Source organism: Cydia amplana, chromosome 2 (genome assembly GCF_948474715.1).
Source record: "Cydia amplana chromosome 2, ilCydAmpl1.1, whole genome shotgun sequence".
In the NCBI taxonomy this organism is placed as follows: domain Eukaryota; kingdom Metazoa; phylum Arthropoda; class Insecta; order Lepidoptera; family Tortricidae; genus Cydia; species Cydia amplana.
Genome location: NC_086070.1, coordinates 24227025 through 24249848, shown reverse-complemented (window position 1 = coordinate 24249848; position 22824 = coordinate 24227025). Strand labels below are relative to the sequence as shown.

Here is a 22824-nt window from a genome sequence, read left to right as displayed (position 1 = left end):
CTGACAAATAATATTATCTACACATCAAGTAAACTAATGTTATCAAACTATAATGAAAATAACAATAGAAGGAACTTTTATCTTATATTCGTTTTCCCACGATGACACGATGTCAATATTTGTAATATTGATAATATACAGTAAGCACCTATTTAATTTTAATGAATACTTTTAATAGGTCATATATACATACATTATTTAATTTATTCAAAAAGTCTAATTAGGCGAATTAGGTACTTACATCCTTCGACGTTATGAAACGTTTAAAATTAAAGTATAAACTAAGGTGGAAGTTAACGCATTTAGTAAATGCCATGGACAGGAATAAATTATTGTAAAACTATCGCAAACCAGCATTAAACACAAACAAATACGTGTACATGAAATCGACGAAAGTCAGTACGAAAGTTTACGTAGTTTATTGTTGCCGCCTACTGTCAAGTAAACTCAGTGTCAAAAAATGGAGTCAAATTTAGGAATGAAATCAATTATGAATATGAAATAATTAAGGATGAAAATCAAATTATAGTACCTATTTGTCTCAGAATTATATATTATGTTTTGATATAAAGTTTTGTAAATTAATTTATTTAAATTTTTTGTCATTACTTGAAATTATAGTTGGTCAAACCAATTTGTCAGTAAATAAGAACCAAAAAAACTTTACTCGTCCTTTTCTTTTGGGTGCTAGTACTAGTGTAAGACAAAGATAGTATGATTCTCTCTGTTTATGTTTGAAATGAGACAGGCCTTTAACAAACTATAATAGCCCTTATTCGTTTCCGAACGAAACTTCACTTGACATTTCGTTCGTCGTTTGCTTGCTTTATTTGATCGCTTCCATCAAATCATTTTTGATTACTCACTGTAATTTGTAATTGTGTTATATCTTACTTTCAACTAAACCATTAAAGGTAAAATGACTTAAAGAAGTTTTATGGTGGTCGTGTAATTCAAATTCGCTTTTAGTAAACCGCTTTGTCATTGCCACATAACCTTAGCGCCGGTTTTCATAGTTTTGTTTTTCAGATGTTCCTTACCCGATCTGAGTATGACCGCGGTGTCAACACCTTCAGTCCCGAGGGAAGGCTGTTCCAGGTGGAATATGCCATTGAAGCTATTAAATTGGGGTCGACGGCGATAGGAATTTGCACTTCGGAAGGTGTTGTTCTGGCAGTTGAGAAGCGCATCACGTCTCCCCTTATGGAGCCGACGACTATTGAAAAGATCGTGGAAGTTGATCGCCACATCGCTTGCGCCGTCTCAGGCCTAATGGCTGATTCCAGGTAACTTAGATTTCATACAAGGCAATATTCCTAATTTACATACAGCACAGTATGTCAGCCTGATGTCAGCCTACTGTCTGATGCACAAAAAGTTGTTATAAGGGAATATTTTGTATTAGTTTAAAAATGGCAACATGTTGGCCTCCTATGCACCTATTAAGTAATTTTTTGACTAAAAATAAATAAATTAGTACACATTCTTTAGCACAAGTTTTATGTCAAAAATGTCAGATGTGCCCTAAGCATGCATTTTGATGGTACTGTATTATTTTATTATGAACCGCTAGTGTTCTTAATGAATTCAGTGGCCACAGCACTTGTTTCTGAAGACATTTAGCATGAATAACATCTTTTACAGAACACTAGTGGAGCGTGCGCGTGTGGAGTGCCTGAACCACTGGTTTGTGTACAACGAGCGCATGAGCGTGGAGTCATGTGCGCAGGCGGTGTCCAACCTCGCCATCCAGTTTGGGGACAGTGATGACGACAGTGGCACTGCCATGTCCAGGCCTTTTGGTGTTGCTGTCATGTTTGCAGGTCAGTATTCACATTTTATTCTATTGAATAATCAGGTCATAAATTAAATAGAAATGTTTCAACTATTCATGCATGAGGAGGCTAACAAATTTGTGATACAAGCAATATCAGTTGTTGTATTATCTGCCTACCTCTTTAATTTTAACCCTGTGATAACACTTAATTTATACTGTTACACTGTACAAAATGTAAATTTTAATTGCTGCTATAATTTAAAGTGAAATGTTTTGTCGAATTTAAACTGTTGTGAGACATACTAACGTTGAATAATTTTACAGTTTAGACTCACTTGTTTAAGGAGACCTAGGCTCTCCGAAACATGTTGCATGAGTGACTTAAAACAAGTGAGTCTAAACCGTGAAATGTTTTGTGTTACAGGTATTGATGAGAAGGGACCCCAACTATTCCACATGGACCCCAGCGGAACATTTGTGCAGTACGATGCTAAAGCCATTGGCTCCGGCAGTGAAGGTGCTCAGCAGAGCTTGAAGGTAAGGTTTGAAGGTACTTTTTACTTTATATGATGAGTGTACATGGTTGTGTTGTAGGTTTTGGAAAATAAATGTTAGTTCAACATCTAACACCTGATCTGAACCTAAGGACTACCAAATTAGAGCTCCTTTTATGATTGTCATTGTCAATAGTCATGTCAAACTGTGCAACTTTTCAGATACCACAATGTCATGGGCTTCATAAAACCGTTACATAGAAGTGTTATGGGTGTGATAACTGTTAGAAACACTGAATTTTATAAGGGACTTGTGTTGTTTCAAAGCAAAAAGTCCCATATAGTTGCTTGCCATAAGGACTCTTTAACAGGTTATTCGTATAAAGATACAAGCAAATCTCATTCTTATGGTAAGCGACAAAGTGGGACTTTTGACTAGACATCGACACATACAGTACTACATACATCATAGGTATGTATGTAGTACTGTACTAAGACCCTAAGACTAACGCGGTATTAAATCATGAATTTTGTTTACTTACTTGACACACTGAGCCGTGGCTAACCATATTATTGGAAGCAGCAACATGATGGTAAAACTGCTGAATAAAAGATTTTTTTACCTTCACTAATGTTAATATAGTAACCTTACACATGTACATTGTTAACACTGTTCGAGCGCGAGGTTTAAATACCTCTGGCTATCCCCCCTTTCTAATTTTTTTGATAAAAACGTTCTACATTCGAGTATGTGTGCTAGAAAATTTTTGGATGTACCACTATCAACTGCTAACTGCCAATTTGTAAGCCTTATTGATAAGGCAAGGTACTACATGGATGTTCGGAGCGTCCACATCCAGCGCGCCAGGTTTCTGTCGGATGTCCGAAGGCTCAAGGTTACGTCCACGGCTTACCTCTGATAGTTTGCAAAGTTCAGTGTATATTCATTATCTAGATACCTATAAGTCGCGGCTGTGAGCCGCGTCCGTCAGCCGCGTCCGATAATTTGTTTCCAGCTTTATTTGAATAGTTTAATCAAAGGATTATTAACTCTTTGACCGCTAAAGACGTCAATAGACGCGCGCGGTTATAGCCTAATATCAACCTTCGTGCATTGCGACAAGGTTCACGACGACACGCCGCAAACGATGGGCGTGGCGTCCATAGGGGTAAATCTAAATATGTAATAGAAAAATCTAAGATAAATTCATCCCTCGAATTTGACAACTGAAAGTAGATATCACGTCACTGTATGGACCACTATATGCATTAATGCGGTAACGTTTTCAAAAGTTTGATAAATCAGTTACCACAACGATTTGGCGCCATCTAGACCATCTAGTTCGACTGTCACATTTGGGTGCGCGATTCTTTATACACTTCACACCTCTTCTATAGTAAGTACATAGTAGTAGTAGTAAGTAATAACTTTTTGGTTTCATTGTATAAGTGTTCAGCTACCTATAACTTGGAGGATATAATCAAACGGAGACGCCATGTCTGTAATTTTCTGTACAAAACAGTCTGCCGATTTTTGCGGGGGAGGGGAACGTCAAATGTATGCGTAACGTAAAAATAGCCATGTCAGATAAACGTCAGTCCATACATTGTGTATGACCGTTGGCCGCCTATTTTCGACAGAGGGGAAAGCCTGTTAATGGCTACTCCGTTTAGTTGTATCCTCCAAGACCTATAAGGGAGATCAGACGCTGCAATAATCAATCCGTCGATTATTTTTCTATAGGCATTCAAACCATTTGATGATGTCATAAATTTACTCCTAATTCTAACGGATTTTTATATTTAGTAAACTAGAAAGTGAAAAAATTGTAAAAAGAGGGTTAACATTCTCTAATCGTAATAATATGCGCGTTATCCGCCTTGACATCTATCTATTTATCAGTCAATTATCTAGCCTGGTATGCGGGTGCCTAGTTAATGCGTTACTTATAACGGTTACCTACTTTATTTTCACAATACCTACACGTGTGGACATAATCGCTTTATCAATGCGCAGATGTCGAAATTTTCCCAAAATATATCTGAAGCTAAATGCGGGTGCTTTACCTACTGGAAAATTACTTGTATATTCACGATTTTTTACAATAATACAGATGCATAATGAGATCGGCTGTAATTACTGCTTGATTAATGACAAACGCACCTTTTCTGTATTAGAAATATTACAATCCATTTGTTGATTTTGTTACATCTTGATTCAATCGTCAGGCCTCTTTCTTTTAAATAAACAACCGGCGTCCGAAATACTGTATAATTTCTGGCATAATTCGATTATTACTAGAAATAGCTTTCAAAATATTCTGTCTATTTACTGTCATCAATTGTTTACGGGTTGTTTTTGTTTTATGACGCTTATTTTATGCGCCAGTCGTGCGTAGTTACCGTGCGTACGCATGCGCGGTTGGTGCTTGTAGGTATATAAGTGCATATTGGATCGGATATATATTTACGTCGTACGCCGAAAGGCATACCATGGACATGTAACCTAAACGGACACCTTATGTAACCCATGATGACGATATAAATGAATTTTGATTTGGTTTACTTCTATAGCCACCAATACCATTGTTGCCTTTCCAGGCTGCTTTTTTTGCTGCAACTGAATCAGATTGCGATCCTACAACTGTAGGCCTAGCACATGATTTGCGCGACAGTATCACGCGGCGAGATAGACTACCCGTCTTTTTCTATTTATATAATCTAATACCTTTAAACGAGCAATTCTTGTTTATTTATTTATTTATATATATATTTCGGGGATCTCGGAAACGGCTCTAACGATTTCGATGAAATTTGCTATATGGTGGTTTTCGGGGGCGATAAATCGATCTAGCTAGGTCTTATCTCTGGGAAAACGCGCATTTTTGAGTTTTTATATGTTTCTCCCAGATATTGGTAATTAAAAAGGAACGGGTAGACTATCTCGCCGCGAGATACTGTCGCGCCAATCATGTGCTAGCCCGGCTGAGATACCGTCTTTAAAACAGCTATAGAGGCCCTTGTAACCATCCTAAACATCCATTTGTTACAGGAAGTATACCACAAGTCCATGACCCTGAAGGAGGCCATCAAGTCCGCCCTCACCATCCTGAAGCAGGTTATGGAGGAGAAGTTGTCTGAAAGCAACGTGGAGGTGGTCACCATGACGCCCGACTCCATGTTCCACATGTACTCGCGCGAGCAGCTGGCAGAGGTCATTAAGGACATACCTTAAGTAGATTGATGGTTGGCGGTGTGGTCGGAGCTTTATTTTAACGTCTACTACTTAAAGTGTCATTCAATGGAACTTGCTAACTATGTAAACAAACCGCCATATTGAAATTGTATCTGAGCCCGTACCATCAGTCATTGACAGTGTCAAAACTGACATAAACGCTTTCGAGAACGTAATATACATTCTATACATCTCACTTTCCCTAATATGCGAGTACGAGCGAGATGCATAGAAAGTAAATCACGTTCTCGATGGCGTTTATGTCAGTGTCAAACTGGTGGTAGTGGTACTAAATGATGAATTTACTAGTGACTTTTGTTTACATAGTTAGCAAGCTCCATAGAATGACACTATAGTCTGTTCTTTTATGTATTTTTATCAGAATGTTAATAAAACAAATGAAAACATGTGATTCGGTCGTTTACCCATTGAAATCAACATTTTGTTTGGTTTTGGCTATGACCGTGTCACGTATTGTTTACATTCTTTTGAATATTTAAAAGAACAGAAGAAAATACTTGTGTATTTGCTTCACTTGAAAACATTACGGATGCTATTGAATAGTATTTCAAAATGAAACTGGAATGAAAATGAAAAAAAAAAAATTGGGGAAAGGATTTAAAATTGATCGATTGGAAATCCTTTAAAAACTGTATAAAATCTCTAAAATAATGGCCACACCAAAAACAGTGTATTGTAATTAGAAGTAATATTTGAAGTAAATTGTATTTTAGTAGCTATAAAAATTATGTTGATTGTTTATAAAAACTTTATTCTTAATTGCATTTATGTTTATATAAACTTATAATAAATACTTCATGACATGAAAATAAATGTCCATTAAATATTTAAAAAAATTACACACACAACCACTTCAACATTCAAAAATTTTATCTTATAAAAAAACATATCTTGAAAAATGGTTTTGGAATATTGTATGCTGATTACTAAGGCCCTCAGTTTTGCTTCGGGCTTCAAACACGCCCCTTACGTCTCTTTACACACAATGTAATATTATGTTCCGATAGTATACAATGTACACATTATATTAATAATGTAGCTTTAATGCAGTTTATTTTAAATATTGCTTACACGGTGTCGGAGTACACGGAATCTTACTGTAAGTATTCTTTTAATACAAAATACATCAACTTTATTACAACTGTGTATTTATTTATCCTGAACATACTGTATATAAGTAGTAGGTTAGTTTGTTGAACAAATAGTTGTAGTTAGACAGTAGAAACATGTTATTAGATAATTTACTTATTAATTTAAAAAAAAATTGTACAAACCATTTATTGATCATTGGTAGACCTCGTTTCTTTGAAATAAGGGTCACGGATGATTAATTGAAAATTTCATCAAGGGTGTACAAACATTAAAGGCTGGGTCACACTGATAGAACACATCATAGATACAACCAAAGGAATACTGAGATGCGTATCGTGTAAAATATTGTAGCTTAGGGTGGTATTCCATCTGTCCAATTTCTTTATACAAGATCACCCTTAAGTAGATGATGCTGTGCTGCCGTCGATTCACAAGAGCTAGAACGAATATCTACGTGTGTATCGCATTAAAGGGGCCCACTGATTAACAGTCCGCCGGACGGTATCGGCCTGTCAGTTAGAACAAAAACTTGACAGTTCCGAACAACTGACAGGCCGATACCGTCCGGCGGACTGTTAATCAGTGGGCCCCTTAAACAATAAAATGGTGGCTCTGACTGTATACCGATACAGGTTACAGGTGTCACTGATACAATGAAAGTTTCGTTCATTCCACTCGTGCCAGTTTCGTGAATCAACCTATACGGTGCGATACGTATAACTGGGCTATAACCGTGAAAATCGAACTTCGCAAATTGCGGGCATCTTCCTCTGCCACTCTAATTACGCCTTCATTGGAGTAAAAGAGGTACAGAGAGGTATGGAAGAGGAAGACATGCTGCGCCGACCTCAAGTAAATGGGACAAGAGCAAGAGAATGATGATTGGAGTAAAAGAGAAAGATCCCCGCAATTTGCGAATTTCGGTTTTCGCGGTAGCCCCTCTGAATTGTCAAACGTTAGCGCTTGACAGTATAGCTAGCCTAACGAAGCCTTATAAGGGCTCATTTAGACGGTGCGAGAACTCGCATGCGAGTTTCTTAAATTTACATTGCGTCATTTGATCAGTCGGTTGAATTGACGTAACCTCAAATGGTCCGCAATGTAACTAAAATCGTATACGAGTTCGCGCGCCGTCTAAATCAGCCCTAAGCATAGAGAAATAAATACATAGAGTGCTCACTCCATACATCAGTTTTAGTACCAAAAAGACTATTAGCATCTAGCATGGAGTAGCGGAACTATCAGTACTGCTACTTGACAATAGATGTAGCACCGACCGGAAAGTCTTATGCTGTTGAGATAAGACTTTCCGGTCGGTGCTACATCTATTGTCAAGTAGCAGTACTGATAGTTCCGCTACTCGATGCTAGATGTAGACACTGAAATTAATAGTCTGAACTGATGTATGGAGTGAGCACTCTTGTCTTATTTATTTCTCTATGCCCTCATCTATATTATAGCACTCCCGCTTGCTTGAACCCGTTGGTTTCCTTCAGATAATCGCGAACGTTCCTGAGCTACAGTCCAGCGCGTCGGGCTCCATAAATACCATCAACGACTTCTCCAAACTCAAGCTAGGATCGGCTCGCTAGATGGCGTTAAAATGCTAATTGCTTACCAGCACAGATGGCGCTTTGGGGAAAGGGTTCCAAGTTGTCTGTAGATCTGTAGTCTATGGCATATGTTTCCCGCTATTTGCTAAAAACTTAGTCTTATTTTTACCCGTGTTTTATATTTACCCCACTTGACACTATTTTATATGATACAAAAATCAGCGATAAAAATATTAAGATTAAGCAAACTTAGAGGATTGTTTTTAAAATTTAGTACCTAAACAATTCATTTGTCTGTTTTTAACTCGGTACGAAATGACAATCAAAATTCAATCTAAATTTAATACTGCACGGTCCTTATTTATCTGGCAAATTTAAACCTTCGCGACTCTAGGGATACATATTTAGGTAATCTTTTCAACGCCGTGTCAAACACAAAAGCTGTCATTCAGACGCCACGTCATTGAAATGTCAAAACTGAAATTGAACTTTATGCAGATGCACGTAGGTCTATGTTGCTCTGTGGTCTGTGACCGATTAATCGGTCTTTGGCGTTGAGCCTACGGTGCGGATATATCGGTCATTGGCGTCGAACCTACGGTGCGGATATATCGGTCATTGGCGTCCAAAAGGTTAATAAATAAGAAATTTTCTGTTTTCTTTAATTAATTAACAAATAAACGTCTTACTATATATCAAATTTTCACGAAAATTCACATCACTCGGAACCATTCTACTAATAGCGCCATCTGTGTTGAGCTTTACCTGTTCAATAGGGAATATTACGCAAAACTCTGCGTAGAGGGCACCACTAGCACAAACAGGGCCTACCACAAAACACAAAATTTCGTTGTCTACCTCTCCATCACTCCATATTCGAGAGATAGAGAGGCAGATAACGTTATTCCGAGTTTCGCGGTAGGCCTCTGTAAACAAACCGCCTTGAAGCGTCAATGTTATGGTGAAAACGAATTAGCGTATCGCCGGTCAGTTTCCTAATTCGTCAATTTTGTTGATTCAACAGTTTAATGATTAGACTGTTTCTTAATTCGCCAATTTCCTTTTTTGCCAGTTTCACTAAATTGTCAGAGCCCCTATTAAGCCAGTTTCTTGAGTCGCAAACTTCCCTATTCCTCAATTATCTTAAGTTGTCAGTTTTGCTATTTCGTCATTTTCCTAATCCGTTACTTTCCTTGTTCATCTGATAGTTTAGTTTGTCAGTTTTCCCATCTCGTCATGTTTATGATTTGCTACTTTTTTGGGGTTCCGTAGTAAACTAGGAACCCAGCTGTTTTTAAGGCGATCTTAAGGCGATACAAGACATATTTTTGTATTCAGCTAAAAGTCACGAAATACTCGGTAAGAAATTACACTTCATTGCAATGCCATTAGTTGTTACATTAAAAAAAAAAATCATACTTAATTATGGTCAACCTATTCATGACTCAAACTGTAGTACAGTCACCTGCAAAAGTATCTTCGACAACAAAGCTCAAAGGCCACTAAAATATGTGACACGCGTTTATGGCTCTACAAATGAGATTGCTTAATTATTAGTATCTTATGATACTTTTACAGTATTTGTTCTGGAAGATAATTTCGCAGGTGACTGTACCTACAGGAGAATAGCAGATGACATAACTTTGTATGATGTCGGATAATAGTTTTAAAATAACATTTAATAAGGTGACTAGAAACATCAATGAAGCATCAATAGGTTCATCTTTTGATTCTGCATCAAGCCTTGGTCTCTTGCTACTTGCCACACGACCCTGAAATCACCTTGTATATTTGATACACCGAAACACGACTATAAGACCCTGGCAACTAGTGAAACTGGCGAATATAGAAACCGATTATCTAGGGGAAATGACCATTTGACCAAACTGACGAATAATTAAATTAGCACATAAGGAAACTAGCAAATTTACGAAACTAAAGCCTATAGCAAAACTGGCGAAAGAGTAAACTGAAGGTTTAGGAAAATGACCCACTAGCGAAATTGTCAACCTAGTGAAAATGACCAGAAGGTAAACTGTTGAATCAGCAAAATTGACGAATTAGGAAACTGACCGGCGATACGCTAATTCGTGAAAACTTGTCAAAAAATTAACTGTTAACTGGATTGGGCATGAGTGGTGGGGATAACTGACAGAACGGGATAGTCTTATATATCTTTCAGTAAGAGTAGCAGCGAAAGCGCTATTATTGTTTGTCCTTGTCATAGTCTCACATATTTTTTGTTCCCCACCGTTGATTTAGTATGTATTATGGTGGGCAACAAATAAATTCGACCAATCATAGTGTCGCATTGCGTATGTTTTGTCCCTCACGGACGCACGCGTATACCACTTCTACAGGATGCTACCTTCTATGGTTTAAGACATAGTATGTATAAGTTCCTCTATGGGTTACACTTTGTGCTAGTGCTGCACTCTAGCGGCAGGACATTGCAGTAATACACCTTAATATTCTGTATTATTCAGTTTAATTTAAGTACCTTACCTTACCTGTCCATTGTAGGTAGCCGAATTTAGAAATAAAGCTTTTTCATAAAAAAAAATGTTTATTGATCTTGTACACGAATAAGAAAATATAACAACAGTAAAGATCAAATCGACCAACAGAAGTTGCTGAGCGGGCGAGGTGTTCAAAATTACCTTGACACGCACTTATTCTCTTAACAATAGTCTCGTCAAGATCATTTTGAACACCTCGCCCGCTTAGCAACTTTTGCTGCTGACTGTACATTGTTGTACTTTGATACCTACTTAATCTATTTCCTTCACGCAAATCATTAAAAATAAACACAGGAAAAAACGCTCATAAGAAACTTAGGTAACATTTGGTTTATTTTTCGTTTCGAGGTAAATCTTATACTATACTTAACCTTTCTATAGTTAAATAGGTTCAGTTTTTATTATATTATACTTAACTTACATATATAGTTACCATACTTAACTTACATACATATATAGTTACCTGTGTGAGTTTGTTCATATTTTTACGATATTACTTATAAAACACCATATTGACCTTATAATCTACCCTAGGTTCTTTAAAAAATCTAGAATCATGACTACACAGTAGCCTTTTGTCCCATTTACGCGGTACGAGGTTCTCATTCGATTAAGGGTGAAAATCGGATAGCATTATTCGTAAACCCGTGTTTTCACTTAGTATTCTGACAGTTCAGAACGCCTAGTCTAAATTTCATTCGATAGCGTGACGAGCGTTCGCGTTATGTTATGTCTATTAATACACATACACAGTATACACATTGATAAACACTAGTTAATCAATGTGTATGTATACTGGCCCCAATGTGAAGGCAAACAACACTTACTAGTATTGGCCTTACGTTGAATCGAGAAACCCGTATTAAATGGCCCGTAACCGTTCAAGCGGCAAAACCCATCACCAATACTTAGCCAAATACGTTTCCAGTTCCAACGGACTAGTGCTCGGTCCAAACCGTTCTACAGGCACCCCGTTCCTATCCACAATGAACTTAGAAAAGTTCCATTTTATAGCATTAGTTAGCGTCCCACTTAGCGTTTCTTTCAAAAAAATCCATAGCGGATGAGCGTTGTCTCCGTTAACCTCTACTTTTTCAAACAAATCGAACTTAGCACCTTTGTTTTTGGCAAAGGTTAGGATATCTTTAAGACTCCCTGGTTCTTGGCCGCCGAACTGGTTGCAAGGGAAGGCCAGTATACGAAGACCCCTCTCTGCGTACTTGTCGTATAGCTCGTTGAGTTCTTTATAGTGGTTGTCGGTGTAGCCACACTGGGATGCCACGTTGACGATGATTAAAACGTATCCCTTGTATTTGTCAAGTTTCACGGTATTGCCGTTGATGTCTTTTACTGAAAAGTCGTAGATTGTCTTCGGCTTTTGTTCTGGGTTACTGTAAAATTAAATAGTTTTTTTTATTAGGGTTTACCTGACGGTAGAAGTCGTTGTTATTTACATCGAAGAGTTATTGATCGCAAAGGTGTAAAGTTAAACAAAAATTGGCTTCGAGTTTGATAGCCGAACTAGATTGGCGCTATACTGCGCCAGGTGGTTTGAAATTGGCGGTACGATTGTTTCTTAGGTTGGTATTTCACCTGTCCAATTTCTTGGTCCAATGTGCATTGCGTCTCACTCTCACTAAGCAAAATGAGAGACGCAAATACACATTAGACAAAGAAATTGGATAGGTGGTATTGCTATAGAGCATAATATGTTCTTTTAGGTCTTGAGCATCATGTCTATTACAGAAACTACTGCGTAAACCTTACCTGCGTGCGTAAACCTTATGACAGGTTGCTCAAGACCTAAAAGAACATTTTGCTTACTTACTTCCTCGCATGGAAATGGCGGAACGCCTCCACAGCCTCAAAAATATCATCAGCCAAGATATGAGGGTGTTCTAAGGCGGCGAAGTGACCACCGGCTTCTACCACGGTGCTGTGCAGGTAGTTCTTGTACTTCAGCCTCAGGAACTGGTCCGGGTGGAACACCAGCTCGTGTTTGAACTTGATGCCCCATGTCGGTACTTCCGTTGGAACCCTTTGAGAGGCAAATAAAATGTGCACAATCTTATTCAGAATTTTTAGGAGGCGATGAGACTGGAATCGTATATTTTTTTCAATTATGATCGTTAAACGTGCTATGTGTAAGTTTGTTTTTTGTTTTTCTTTTTATCTGTTTTTTGCCACGAATAAACAATTTCTATTTAAATAAATAAATAAATAAATATTGGGGGACATCTTACACAGATCAACCTAGCCCCAAACTAAGCAAAGCTTGTACTATGGGTACTAGGCGACGATATACATACTTATATAGATAAATACTCTATCACTCACTATCCACTAGGCCAGACCGGTCGTCTAAAAAAATTTATAATTAAAAGGTTAAGAGTACTGGAGATACTTACTCGTCTAGCCTCAGATTTAGCTGCTTCGTAGCAAATGTCTCAGCATACAGTCGCAGGGAAGTGGTGATGCTGTTGGAAGCCCAGTAGATCATGACGTTGTCGAGCAGGGTTGTCAACGAGAACTTGGAGAGCAGGTTGCCGTCGCCAGCTCTCCTGAAGGCCGGGTCGGTCCATGTCGACAACTTCTCGAGGATGTACGCGGCTAGGCCTGCCGGGGAGTCCGTCAGTGCTGTGCCTGTCACGCAAAAAGAGATACATGACACAAGCACAGAATAACTAATAGTACTACCGTACAGAAAATTCACTCCTTCACAAAAGTCAGATTTAGGTATAAAATTACACCTATATCGCCGCCTGCAAGCAAAATTGAAACTTATAACCGCGCACGAACCGTGAATCTCCTTTGCGCGCCGCAGTTTTATGACCGAGCTGTGAGTGTCGGCACGGGGTTATCACTTGACAAGTTTTTATACCTAAAGTCTATTTTTTTATTCGGTAGACTAAAATTACATTTCATAGTATGAACATCATGTGTCATTTCATACTATGAAATGTCATTTTAGTCTACCGAATAAAAAAATATACTTTATACCCACTGATTTATTATTTTTAAGATAAATATGTAGGAATTACAAACGTTGATTATGTAAACATACATTTTTTATCCGGAGATACATAGTATGTCTGATTCTCACGGAAGTAAGTTTCGAAGCCATTGTGTATATTTTAAATTTTGCGCGAGCGCCGCGTGACACGAGTATCGTGCGCGCCGAGCGGCAGCCCACTGCCATACGCCTGTCCGATGGGCGCGCCGGCCAAATGTACCTAAACTGCGGAGTGACACCCCCCTGACACAAGTCATAGATGGTAGGATCCTATAGATGTGCTATACGCGTGCGTCCGTGAGGGACAAAACATACGCAATGCGACACTATGATTAATGCGAATTAATTAATGAATGCTACTATACATATTTACGGTAGGGAATAAAAACAAAGTGAAACTGTGACAAGGACAAACAATAATAACGCTATTGCTGCTACTTCTACAGAAAGATACGTAAGACTATCCCGTTCGGTCATTTCCCCCCAGAAAATAGTCAATAGCTACTAGTTTTATAGCGGCTGATCGGACAGATGCCTAAAGCGGTGGGCCTCATATGTTATTGTATTTTATTTATTCATTTAATTGCATTTGTACGAAATTGTGTTATAAATGTTTATATTTAAATCAAAAATAGTTGAGATAGATTTTATAGCTTATAGCTAAGCTATAAAATCTATATCTAACCCTAAGCCTTAGGTGCTAGCAGACCAAATATTAAAATGTGGTACCTAATAGAAGAAGGCCTTTGCCCAAAAATTGGACACTCAGCTCAAAAATGAAAGGAATTAAATTAAATTTACCAATAGTGTCCGGTTTCGTCGCCTGGATGTGCATGTAGCCGGACTCCTCGATGAGATGTTTGGTCTTCTCGCCCCACGGGTACATCCGGCTTTGTAGCTCGGGCTCCACCACGAGGCGGGGCCAGAATTGACCTGTCACAATGTTTCAATTTGAGTTGACTCATCGCAGAACTAGTCCAGAACAATGTTTAAAGAAATAGAGCATGAATAAATTTTAGTTTCATAATCTCAGAACTATAGTTCATTTTTTTTAGCATTAGAAAGAACTTGAAAGAAGGTAAGCGATTTTGACATGTCTTTTAATTGAAAAACACTTTTTAAAAATCAATAACTATTACTTATGAAAGCAGAAGACTATAAAAGATCGTATTAGATTCATAATTGTTACATATTTACCGTAACTTATTTTTAAAATGTGTTTTTCAATTAAAAGACACATCAAGATTGTTTACCTTATTTCTAATGCTAAAAAAACGAACTATAGTGCAGACAAACAATTATTAGAGATATAGGAATATGAGAGCCTATCACGTATTCTGCGTCGTATTCCATACCCTAATTCAGATCAGACTAGGATAAATATAATATTACCTAAAAAGATAAGATGCGCGTACGGGTTGAAGGAAAGTACGGGGAAGTTTGTATGAAATTGTCTGGCAATAGTGCTGAATATTTGGGCAGGCTTACATTATGTAAGTACCTATTCCAGTCTGACATCTAACAACTTTACCCCAAACATGAATGCCATATTACACTATGAAACTGACCAGGATACTGTACTTACCCAAAAAGGCAAAAAGATGCGCGTACGGGTTGAAGGTAAGTACGGGGAAGTTTGTATGAAAACCGAGTACGTTCTCTGGGAACAGTGTTGCCATGTGCGAGCCTATAGCGTGGCCCGCGTCTCCGCCCTGGATGTAGTACTTGGGTACGCCTATACGTTGCATCAGGTTGTGGAGTACCACGGCGATTTCTGTTGGGCCCAGCCCGGCTCTAGAGGCGCCCTGGACAATAAAAATAATTTAGTTTTAAATACGATAGATGTCACAAGTTGGAAAAAACAGCTGAACTAGGCAAGTCTGTCCAGCGAGTCGTGTCACAAAATAATCTATCTGTCTAATCTAATACCTTTAAACGAGCAATTCTTGGGGGCGAATGGGGGTTTTGAGGAGCGAAAATTAGACTTAGCTAGGTCTTATCTCTGTGAAAACGCGCATTTTTGAGTTTTTATATATTTGTCACCCAGATATTGTTAAAGTTATAATGTGTACAACGGTGAGTACACCCACGGCAGAACAGAACACTATATAAATAACTTCTCTGCGCACAATAAAATGAAGATAAATTTATGGTAATTATGTTAACGAAAATTCGAAGAGCCATTTATTTACGTATAGAGTTCGGGCTACATTGAATACTTAAGCTACTCCCTATCATTGTATTGTGTATGTCCGGCTCATTCACTCTGTCTCACTCACCTGTGAGAAGCCGAAGCCCGGCAGGCTGGGTATGATCAGCTCGAACACGAACTCGTGCTGAGCTCGCGGCGTGGTCAGCTTAGGTATCATCTCGTAGAACTCTCGGATTGAGCCCGGCCAGCCGTGTAGCAGAACTAGTGGCACTGCCACTGACTGTAACGAACAAATATTTCAACTTGAACCACAGTTTAAGGTGTTCAATTGGATGTATTTTTGCAAGCTTGTGTCAGAAAATGTTTGCAAGCTACTAACTAAAACAACTAACTTTAATATTAACTAAAATATTCCTTTGCTTCATATCAATTCAATCCAATCAAGGGTAGGTTAAAAGGTTAAGTAATAATTTTCTTATTTCCTTTTTGTTTGCATTGTATTTTAACCTTTGTTGTGTATGTAGGTATGTGCAATAAGGTTATCAGTGTTGTGTTATCACTAAACTTTCAATTAAATATAGTACATAATATCATTATTAGTGACAGTTTTTGACCTATTTTAGAAATAATTTTCAAATATAGTGAACATGATTCGAACAAGTGAAACTACATACATCTTAACTCTCATTGCACTTCTTTGTACCATCTTACCTTCAAATCCCCATCAACCTTCGGCTTCACATGCACATAATGCATGTCCAAGCCCTGTATGTTGGTCCTAAACTGCCTGTACTGGTTGAGGAACTGCTCCCGCTGCTTGAAGTCGTACTTGTTCTGCCAGAAGTCCAGCACGCGCGTCAGGAAGTGAGAGTTGAAGCCGTAGGTAAAGCCAGCGTCTTCGAGGGGAGGGGTGAAGGGACGCCGGTGGAGCAGACGCTCTCTTAAGTCGTTCACTATCTGAGGCACAGTGTATAAAGGCGTTATTCATAAACGTCTGCTAAGTTAATCAGTTGATGATCATCGTTTGTCCCCCTCTAATGGCATAACAACAGATAGGGAGAAACAAGGATCATCAACTGTTAAGTTAGCAGCCGTTTATGAATAACGCCATAAGTCATTTTATGTTGTAGCAATGAAGTGTCCCTCGAACTTGATTTCCAATGTTTTACTTATTTGGAGACAACTTAGGTTTTCCAACGGTATTTGTAACATGCTGCAACTGACAAATAGTTTACGATTAAGATTTCTATATCTTTCATAAGAGTCAGACTCTTAAGATATTGGTAGTATTGATAGTACCAATTTGCTCAAATTGCACTTTGCTTTGGCAGTAGGGGTAAGGTGGGAAAAATTATAAAGCCTGGAGATATTTAAAAAAAAAACTTGATATTAGGGAAAATGTAATTCAACAGTCAAATTCAGGATATAATAATTTTCTTACCACATCGGAAAACTCAATTTTGAAAGGTCTGATGGAGACATCAGGTTTCTGACTGATGGGGTACGGACCCCACCAAGTCTTGAGGTCCACCTCTGGCATAGGTGGTGGAGTGGCAAAAAAGTAGAACACACAGTATGCTGCAGCAACGGGGAGTACAGATAGTACTATGAAGACAAAGTATCTTAGCTGAAATAATAGAAATATTTATTTGTAATTAAAAAAAAATGCATTATTTCCTATGTTACAGAACCCAGCAGGATATTAAGCTAAAATAACATGAATTCATACAGAGAAAATTATATCCAACTTATCTAAGTAGGTACCAAAATTGAGTGTTTTCCATCATATTTTCTCAGGAATGTTTGTATTTGTCATGCTAGTTCTGTCAACCTCAGTACTTTTAGTACTTTCAGTACTGAGGTTGACTGCAATAGCAAAGACACATTCATATATTTCTGTGAAAATTGGATGGAACATAATTACGCAGTACATCTGTTCTGTACAAGGTTATAAAGCACAAGCGAGGTTTCAATCAGCGATTTTTATATGAAAGATGAATCTAGTTGTAGTTACAATATTTAAAGATATTAAATAAGGTACCTACTATACTTTTTGGGAAGATATAGCAAACTGAAAGAATACCGAAAAAACTATTTACTTACGGTCAAGGACTTTTCTTGTTTCGGTGCTGATTTTTTAGCTTTATCTTTCTTATTCTTCATATTTGCTTACTCCCTGTTCCTTCCTGTTCACAACGATATAAACACCCTGAAATTAAGTACAAGGTAGAAGCTATAGCAACATCATGCGAGAATAATAACAACGTTTAACAGTGATTTAAACAGTCACAGGCTTTTTATATGATGTTTTTGTTTATTTTTATCTTATCAATGCTGTATTTTTGCAAGTGTAACCGGCTTTTGCAAATCATTCTTCAGTCAGCTCGTATTTGCATCGTATAAGTAAATGAAATCTGAAGTATTAAGCTTACCAGAGTGTTTAGTAATGTGTGAAGATTATGCAGCTAATGGTAGCGTTTTTATCTTTTGGTTAATTGCACTACGGAAAAATAAAAATTATCAGCCGTAAGCCGTACACTCACAAACAAGTAGATGAAGTGTCAGTAAGTAATGTCATGTCACTGACGTCTGACTACTCTGACAGTTATCGCTGATTTTTTAAACAGTTCCGGCCTGGATACAAGCTTTTTAAGCCTGTATGTAATTTTAATTTATATAGTTGGGCAAACCTAATTGTCAGTAAATAAGAACAAAAAAACTATACTCATCATTTTCTTTTGGGTGCTAGTACTAATGTAAGACAATAGTAAGATTCTCTCTGTCTATGTTTGAAATGAGACACTCCTTGGACAAACTATATTATTTCCATGGTCATGAAATAAATAAAAATAAATATTTGTTTTAAACATATAGCTGGTCAACCAAATCTTGTCAGTAAAAAAAGGCGCAAAATTCATATTTTCTATGGGACGATATCCCTTCGCGCCTACATTTTTCAAATTTGCCGCCTTTTTCTACTGTCAAGATCTGGTTGACCAAGTATATTTTGGATGCATAATTTTAAAACCCCCTCCACACTCGTGCGCGAATCGCGGCGAATTCACGCACATAGTCTGGAGGGGGCTTAACCTTAGAGACGCGCGACGACGACGACTCATTTTATGAACTTTTGGAGAGACTGTTTCCAAGAACACGTTTAATTTACTAAAAATACTTTTAGAAGACCCGCTCATTTTAAAAGACATAGGTATTATAATTATCCATATCCAACGATACCCCATATCATGGGGTTGAATATTATCCAGCCGCAAATAGGTACAGCTTTCCTACTAGAGTCTGTGCGGAAAGAGAAGAGTCGTGGAATGTATGGGGCCCAATACATTCCACGACTCTTCTCTTTCCGCACAGACTATAATGATCAATGATCACTCATCACTGAGCTAAGACGCGGACTGACAGACAGACGGACATGGCAAATCTATAAGGGTTCCTTTCTATTTGACTACGGAAGAGTCAAACTCAAACATCATGGGAAACGGAACCGGGAGAGCCGAAGACCTGGCCGCGGCCATCGGATAGGTAAACGATTTTGGAAGACTCCTGTTGGCTATTAATCTGCTTCATGATTGCACGTTATCTCTCTCTATCTCTGGCTTTTCTTCGCTTTCTCTCTTATCTTTTATGAGATTTTAAGGAATTTGACAAAAACCTACAAATATAAACGTATAAACCGAGTATAAATAAACAGTCAATCTGGTACAAACGCTAGGGTATCGACGTGCGAAGCTCGAGCGCGCTGAATACGGCCCGTTAATTGAACTTGCGGGGCCAATATCGCGACAGAGACTTTTTGCAATTTTTCCGCAGAGCCTAGGGTTGTCACATGTAATAAAGCTGCTTTAAATGTTGCTCAAACTTTCATATGTGTTTCATGTGTGATCCTTATCATGCACAGACAAGAGGTTAATAATATTAATATGTGTTACTTGTCGTAAAAAACGGGTACCAAATGACAGCGGGATTAGTGATGGAGTCACTCGTTCCGATAAAAACTTCAGGGCATGGCAAGGGTGAGGCGGCAACAGCAGGAACATCCCCTTGTACCCCTATAAATTGTAAGTAAATGACTACCTCTACCCTCCATATAGCCCATATAAGTACATGGCGAAAGGTGCAATGCGACGTAAGCGAGTATAATCGCTGCAAATGAGGTTGCGAATGCGCAGGGTAAGAGAAATACTTCTGTGCGCTCAACCTCGGATCCTTAAATGACGCACAACGCACAACACAAGACAGTACTTATCAAGCAGGTATTGAGTAGGTACTCTAGATAGGTGATAGGATAAGTACTGTAATTAATGTAATTACTACAGGACGGACCGACAGTCAGATTCAGATAGACAGCCGAACGATGTCATATCCAGTATAGATTTTATCCTACTAATATTACTTATCTCTACACTGGCCGCTCGTGCGATTCTTATCCAATGGTTTCCGCCTTGTTACTGGTCTTTCCATTAATGTAATACGAGTAGGTATATACCTAAATGAAGAAGATTTTCCCGACGGTGCCAGCCCTGCGCAACACCCACCACGCTTTCATCCCGCTATCACGGCTCTCAGCCTTTTGTCACCGTTTTCCCATTTTTGTCGCCGACCTATAAGCCGTAAGCTCCTAGCTTAGCAACATAACCCTTTGTACACACACGAAAATCAACCCTAAAGTCAAAGTGTTTAAGTAAGAATATTCAGTGAAGTGGGTAAAGACTTGGAACGTTCCGTTTTGCGTCGCGTCAATGCGGTTTTTCGAATGAAATCCTCTGTTGGGGGAACTGACATATGAATTTAATATCGGATTTGCGTATTTTATAATTCGTTTAATATTTTATCAGTCGGCTGCTGATAGTTAGCGGCCTGGCAATGAGATGATAATTAAATGGGAATCAGATTGCGCCTCCATTTGGTTGTAAAATTGTTTTAATTAATTAAATGCCAGGTGTTGCCTGACAGTGTAATACTCTGCTTGATTCCGGGATGGGAGAAAGAAATTGTTAATTCACAGCGCAATAGTGAAGTAGGTACCTAGTTGATTATCAATATTATCATGCAAGTAAATAGTGTAGGAGACCTAAAACATCTAATATTATTTAAAAGTTATGTTAGAAGTAACTCGGAATAAATTTACCTTACAGCACAGCACGCTACAGGAAAAATGGCGTCATACTGACTGGACATAGTCCTTTCTAAGTGTCCTAACCTAATGTGATCGTGGTGATCACGTATTTATTTTATGTAGGTACTGAATGAAGAGATGCCAGATAGAGCCCTCTGGCGGTCTAGCATGAGTTGCGTTCTCGCGCGCGACTCCATACATCTGGCGCGATTTCAAGTATGGAGTTTAGACCGCCTGAGTGGGAGGCGAAAGCAGCACGAAGGTTCTATTGGCGTTTGAAGATATGCGTCGCTAGGAGCTGGGAGCCTAGCCAAGATGCCAATCGTTAGCGCTACGACAACGAAACGCTTTCTGTCCCTCTATCACTGTTACAGTCATATTAGTGCGATAGAGACGACAGCGTTTCGGTGTCGTAGCGCAAACGATTGGCATCTTGGCTAGGCTTCTGGACGCAAAGCAAGAAGCGAGACGAACTCAAGGTGCAGATAATACACGTGGGGACTGTTCTACACTAGAGGCAAAACATACAACATTTCGCTTGGGTTCGAATTTGTGCTCGAATAATTTTTTTTATAAAGTTAAGTAGATCTTAAGTTAGTTACCTAAAGATGGTCAAGCAGATCTTGTCAGTAGAAAAAGGCGGCAAATTTGAAAAATTTAGGCGCGAAGGGATATCATATCGTCCCATAGAAAATTTGAATTTCGCGCCTTTTTCTACTGACAAGATTTGCATTTTGGTTGACCATCTTTACTTAACTTACGATGGAGTAGGTAGGTATAGGTACATACCATTGAGCTTTCTAGCGAAGAAAAAAGTCGAAACCTGTGTGATTGTCTATGAATTGAACGTTTAATTGTGCCGTTCGTAGCGTCAACAAGGCGGTATTGTTGTATCGGGGCCCAGGGGCCATTGTAAGCCTGGAGCGTCGGCAAGTTTATGCAGCAGACTATCAGGACACTGCAGGAGTGGTATTCCCGCTACTTACCAACTACTTGCCGCAGGTAAAACCTTGGAGGATACAACTAAACGGAGTAGCCATTAACAGGCTTTCCCCTCTGTCGAAAATAGGCGGCCAACGGTCATACACAATGTATGGACTGACGTTTATCTGACATGGCTATTTTAACGTTACGCATACATTTGACGTTCCCCTCCCCCGCAAAAATCGGCAGACTGTTTTGTACAGAAAATTACAGACATGGCGTCTCCGTTTGATTATATCCTCCAAGGGTAAAACAGTAGGTATAGATTCGAAAACTGGACCTAGTTTTGTAACCTAGTTCTGTTGACTAATTTGTAACGGTTTCCCCGCGATACAGGCGAAGCCTAATGCAAAGACCCCTGACTTATTTTGTAACCTGTATTAATTGTGGAAATGGGTTAAACACTTTTTATCTTATTAACGACACGATTTGTCGTCACGACGAAGCAGACCAAGGGGCCGATTTTTGAATTTATATCGCTCGATTTTGTCACTCGAAAATCGGTGGAAAACGGCGTAATGCTGATTTTTGAAATACGAGCGATATACATTGGGAATCTAGTGGTATTGACCACTCGTTTTCAATTCTATTAGTAGAATTTACATTCCTAGTAGTGGAGATATTACTGAACGAAATACACGAAATCGAGCGGTCGAAATTCAAAAATCGGCCCCCAATATGCAGTCAATATGCAGTCGCTTTTAGATTATCGTCGAAGATAGCGTCCACAAATTAACGTTACCATCCACGATAGCACGACGATAGTATAAAAAACGACTGCATACAATCTCATACATCTTGGTCTTGGTCCCCTATTGTTATTTGTTACTGATGAATTGAAGTGAATCCT

The 22824-nt window shown here is 38.5% G+C and overlaps 2 protein-coding genes across 3 annotated transcripts; one reads left to right on the top strand and one right to left on the bottom strand.

Annotated features, from left to right (window-relative positions):
- The first annotated feature begins 786 nt into the window (after nucleotides 1-786).
- Nucleotides 787-8250, top strand: LOC134660859 (proteasome subunit alpha type-5). 2 transcript variants are annotated; one of them, XM_063516704.1, is made up of 6 exons: nucleotides 787-914; nucleotides 1030-1286; nucleotides 1645-1823; nucleotides 2202-2314; nucleotides 5324-5485; nucleotides 8116-8250. In XM_063516704.1, the coding sequence occupies exons 2-6, from the start codon at nucleotides 1030-1032 to the stop codon at nucleotides 8209-8211; spliced, it is 807 nt and encodes a 268-aa protein (XP_063372774.1). In that variant the 5' UTR covers nucleotides 787-914; the 3' UTR covers nucleotides 8212-8250. The 2 variants fall into 2 exon arrangements, with proteins under 2 accessions (XP_063372774.1, XP_063372782.1); XM_063516712.1 differs by lacking the exon at nucleotides 8116-8250 and having other exon boundaries at nucleotides 5324-5558.
- A 3310-nt stretch (nucleotides 8251-11560) lies between these two features.
- LOC134660846 (juvenile hormone epoxide hydrolase-like) lies at nucleotides 11561-18055 on the bottom strand. The gene is made up of 9 exons (XM_063516696.1): nucleotides 17960-18055; nucleotides 17298-17483; nucleotides 16568-16813; nucleotides 15984-16136; nucleotides 15290-15509; nucleotides 14506-14637; nucleotides 13100-13334; nucleotides 12520-12729; nucleotides 11561-12082 (listed from the first exon to the last, which is right to left on the bottom strand). Exons 1-9 carry the CDS (start codon nucleotides 18017-18019, stop codon nucleotides 11590-11592), a joined length of 1935 nt encoding a protein of 644 aa, XP_063372766.1. The 5' UTR covers nucleotides 18020-18055; the 3' UTR covers nucleotides 11561-11589.
- Nucleotides 18056-22824: the final 4769 nt, after the last annotated feature.

Bases quoted from the DNA above. Each gene is read 5' to 3' on its own strand.
- LOC134660859 (XM_063516704.1), top strand. From the start codon at position 1,030: ATGTTCCTTACCCGATCTGAGTATGACCGCGGTGTCAACACCTTCAGT. The intron at 1,287-1,644 runs GTAACTTAGATT...CATCTTTTACAG, and splicing joins GGCCTAATGGCTGATTCCAG to AACACTAGTGGAGCGTGCGC. The intron at 1,824-2,201 runs GTCAGTATTCAC...TTTGTGTTACAG, and splicing joins TGTTGCTGTCATGTTTGCAG to GTATTGATGAGAAGGGACCC.
- LOC134660846 (XM_063516696.1), bottom strand. From the start codon at position 18,019: ATGAAGAATAAGAAAGATAAAGCTAAAAAATCAGCACCGAAACAAGAA. The intron at 17,484-17,959 runs GTAAGTAAATAG...CTATTATTTCAG, and splicing joins AACAAGAAAAGTCCTTGACC to CTAAGATACTTTGTCTTCAT. The intron at 14,638-15,289 runs GTAAGTACAGTA...ACATTGTGACAG, and splicing joins GCATCTTTTTGCCTTTTTGG to GTCAATTCTGGCCCCGCCTC.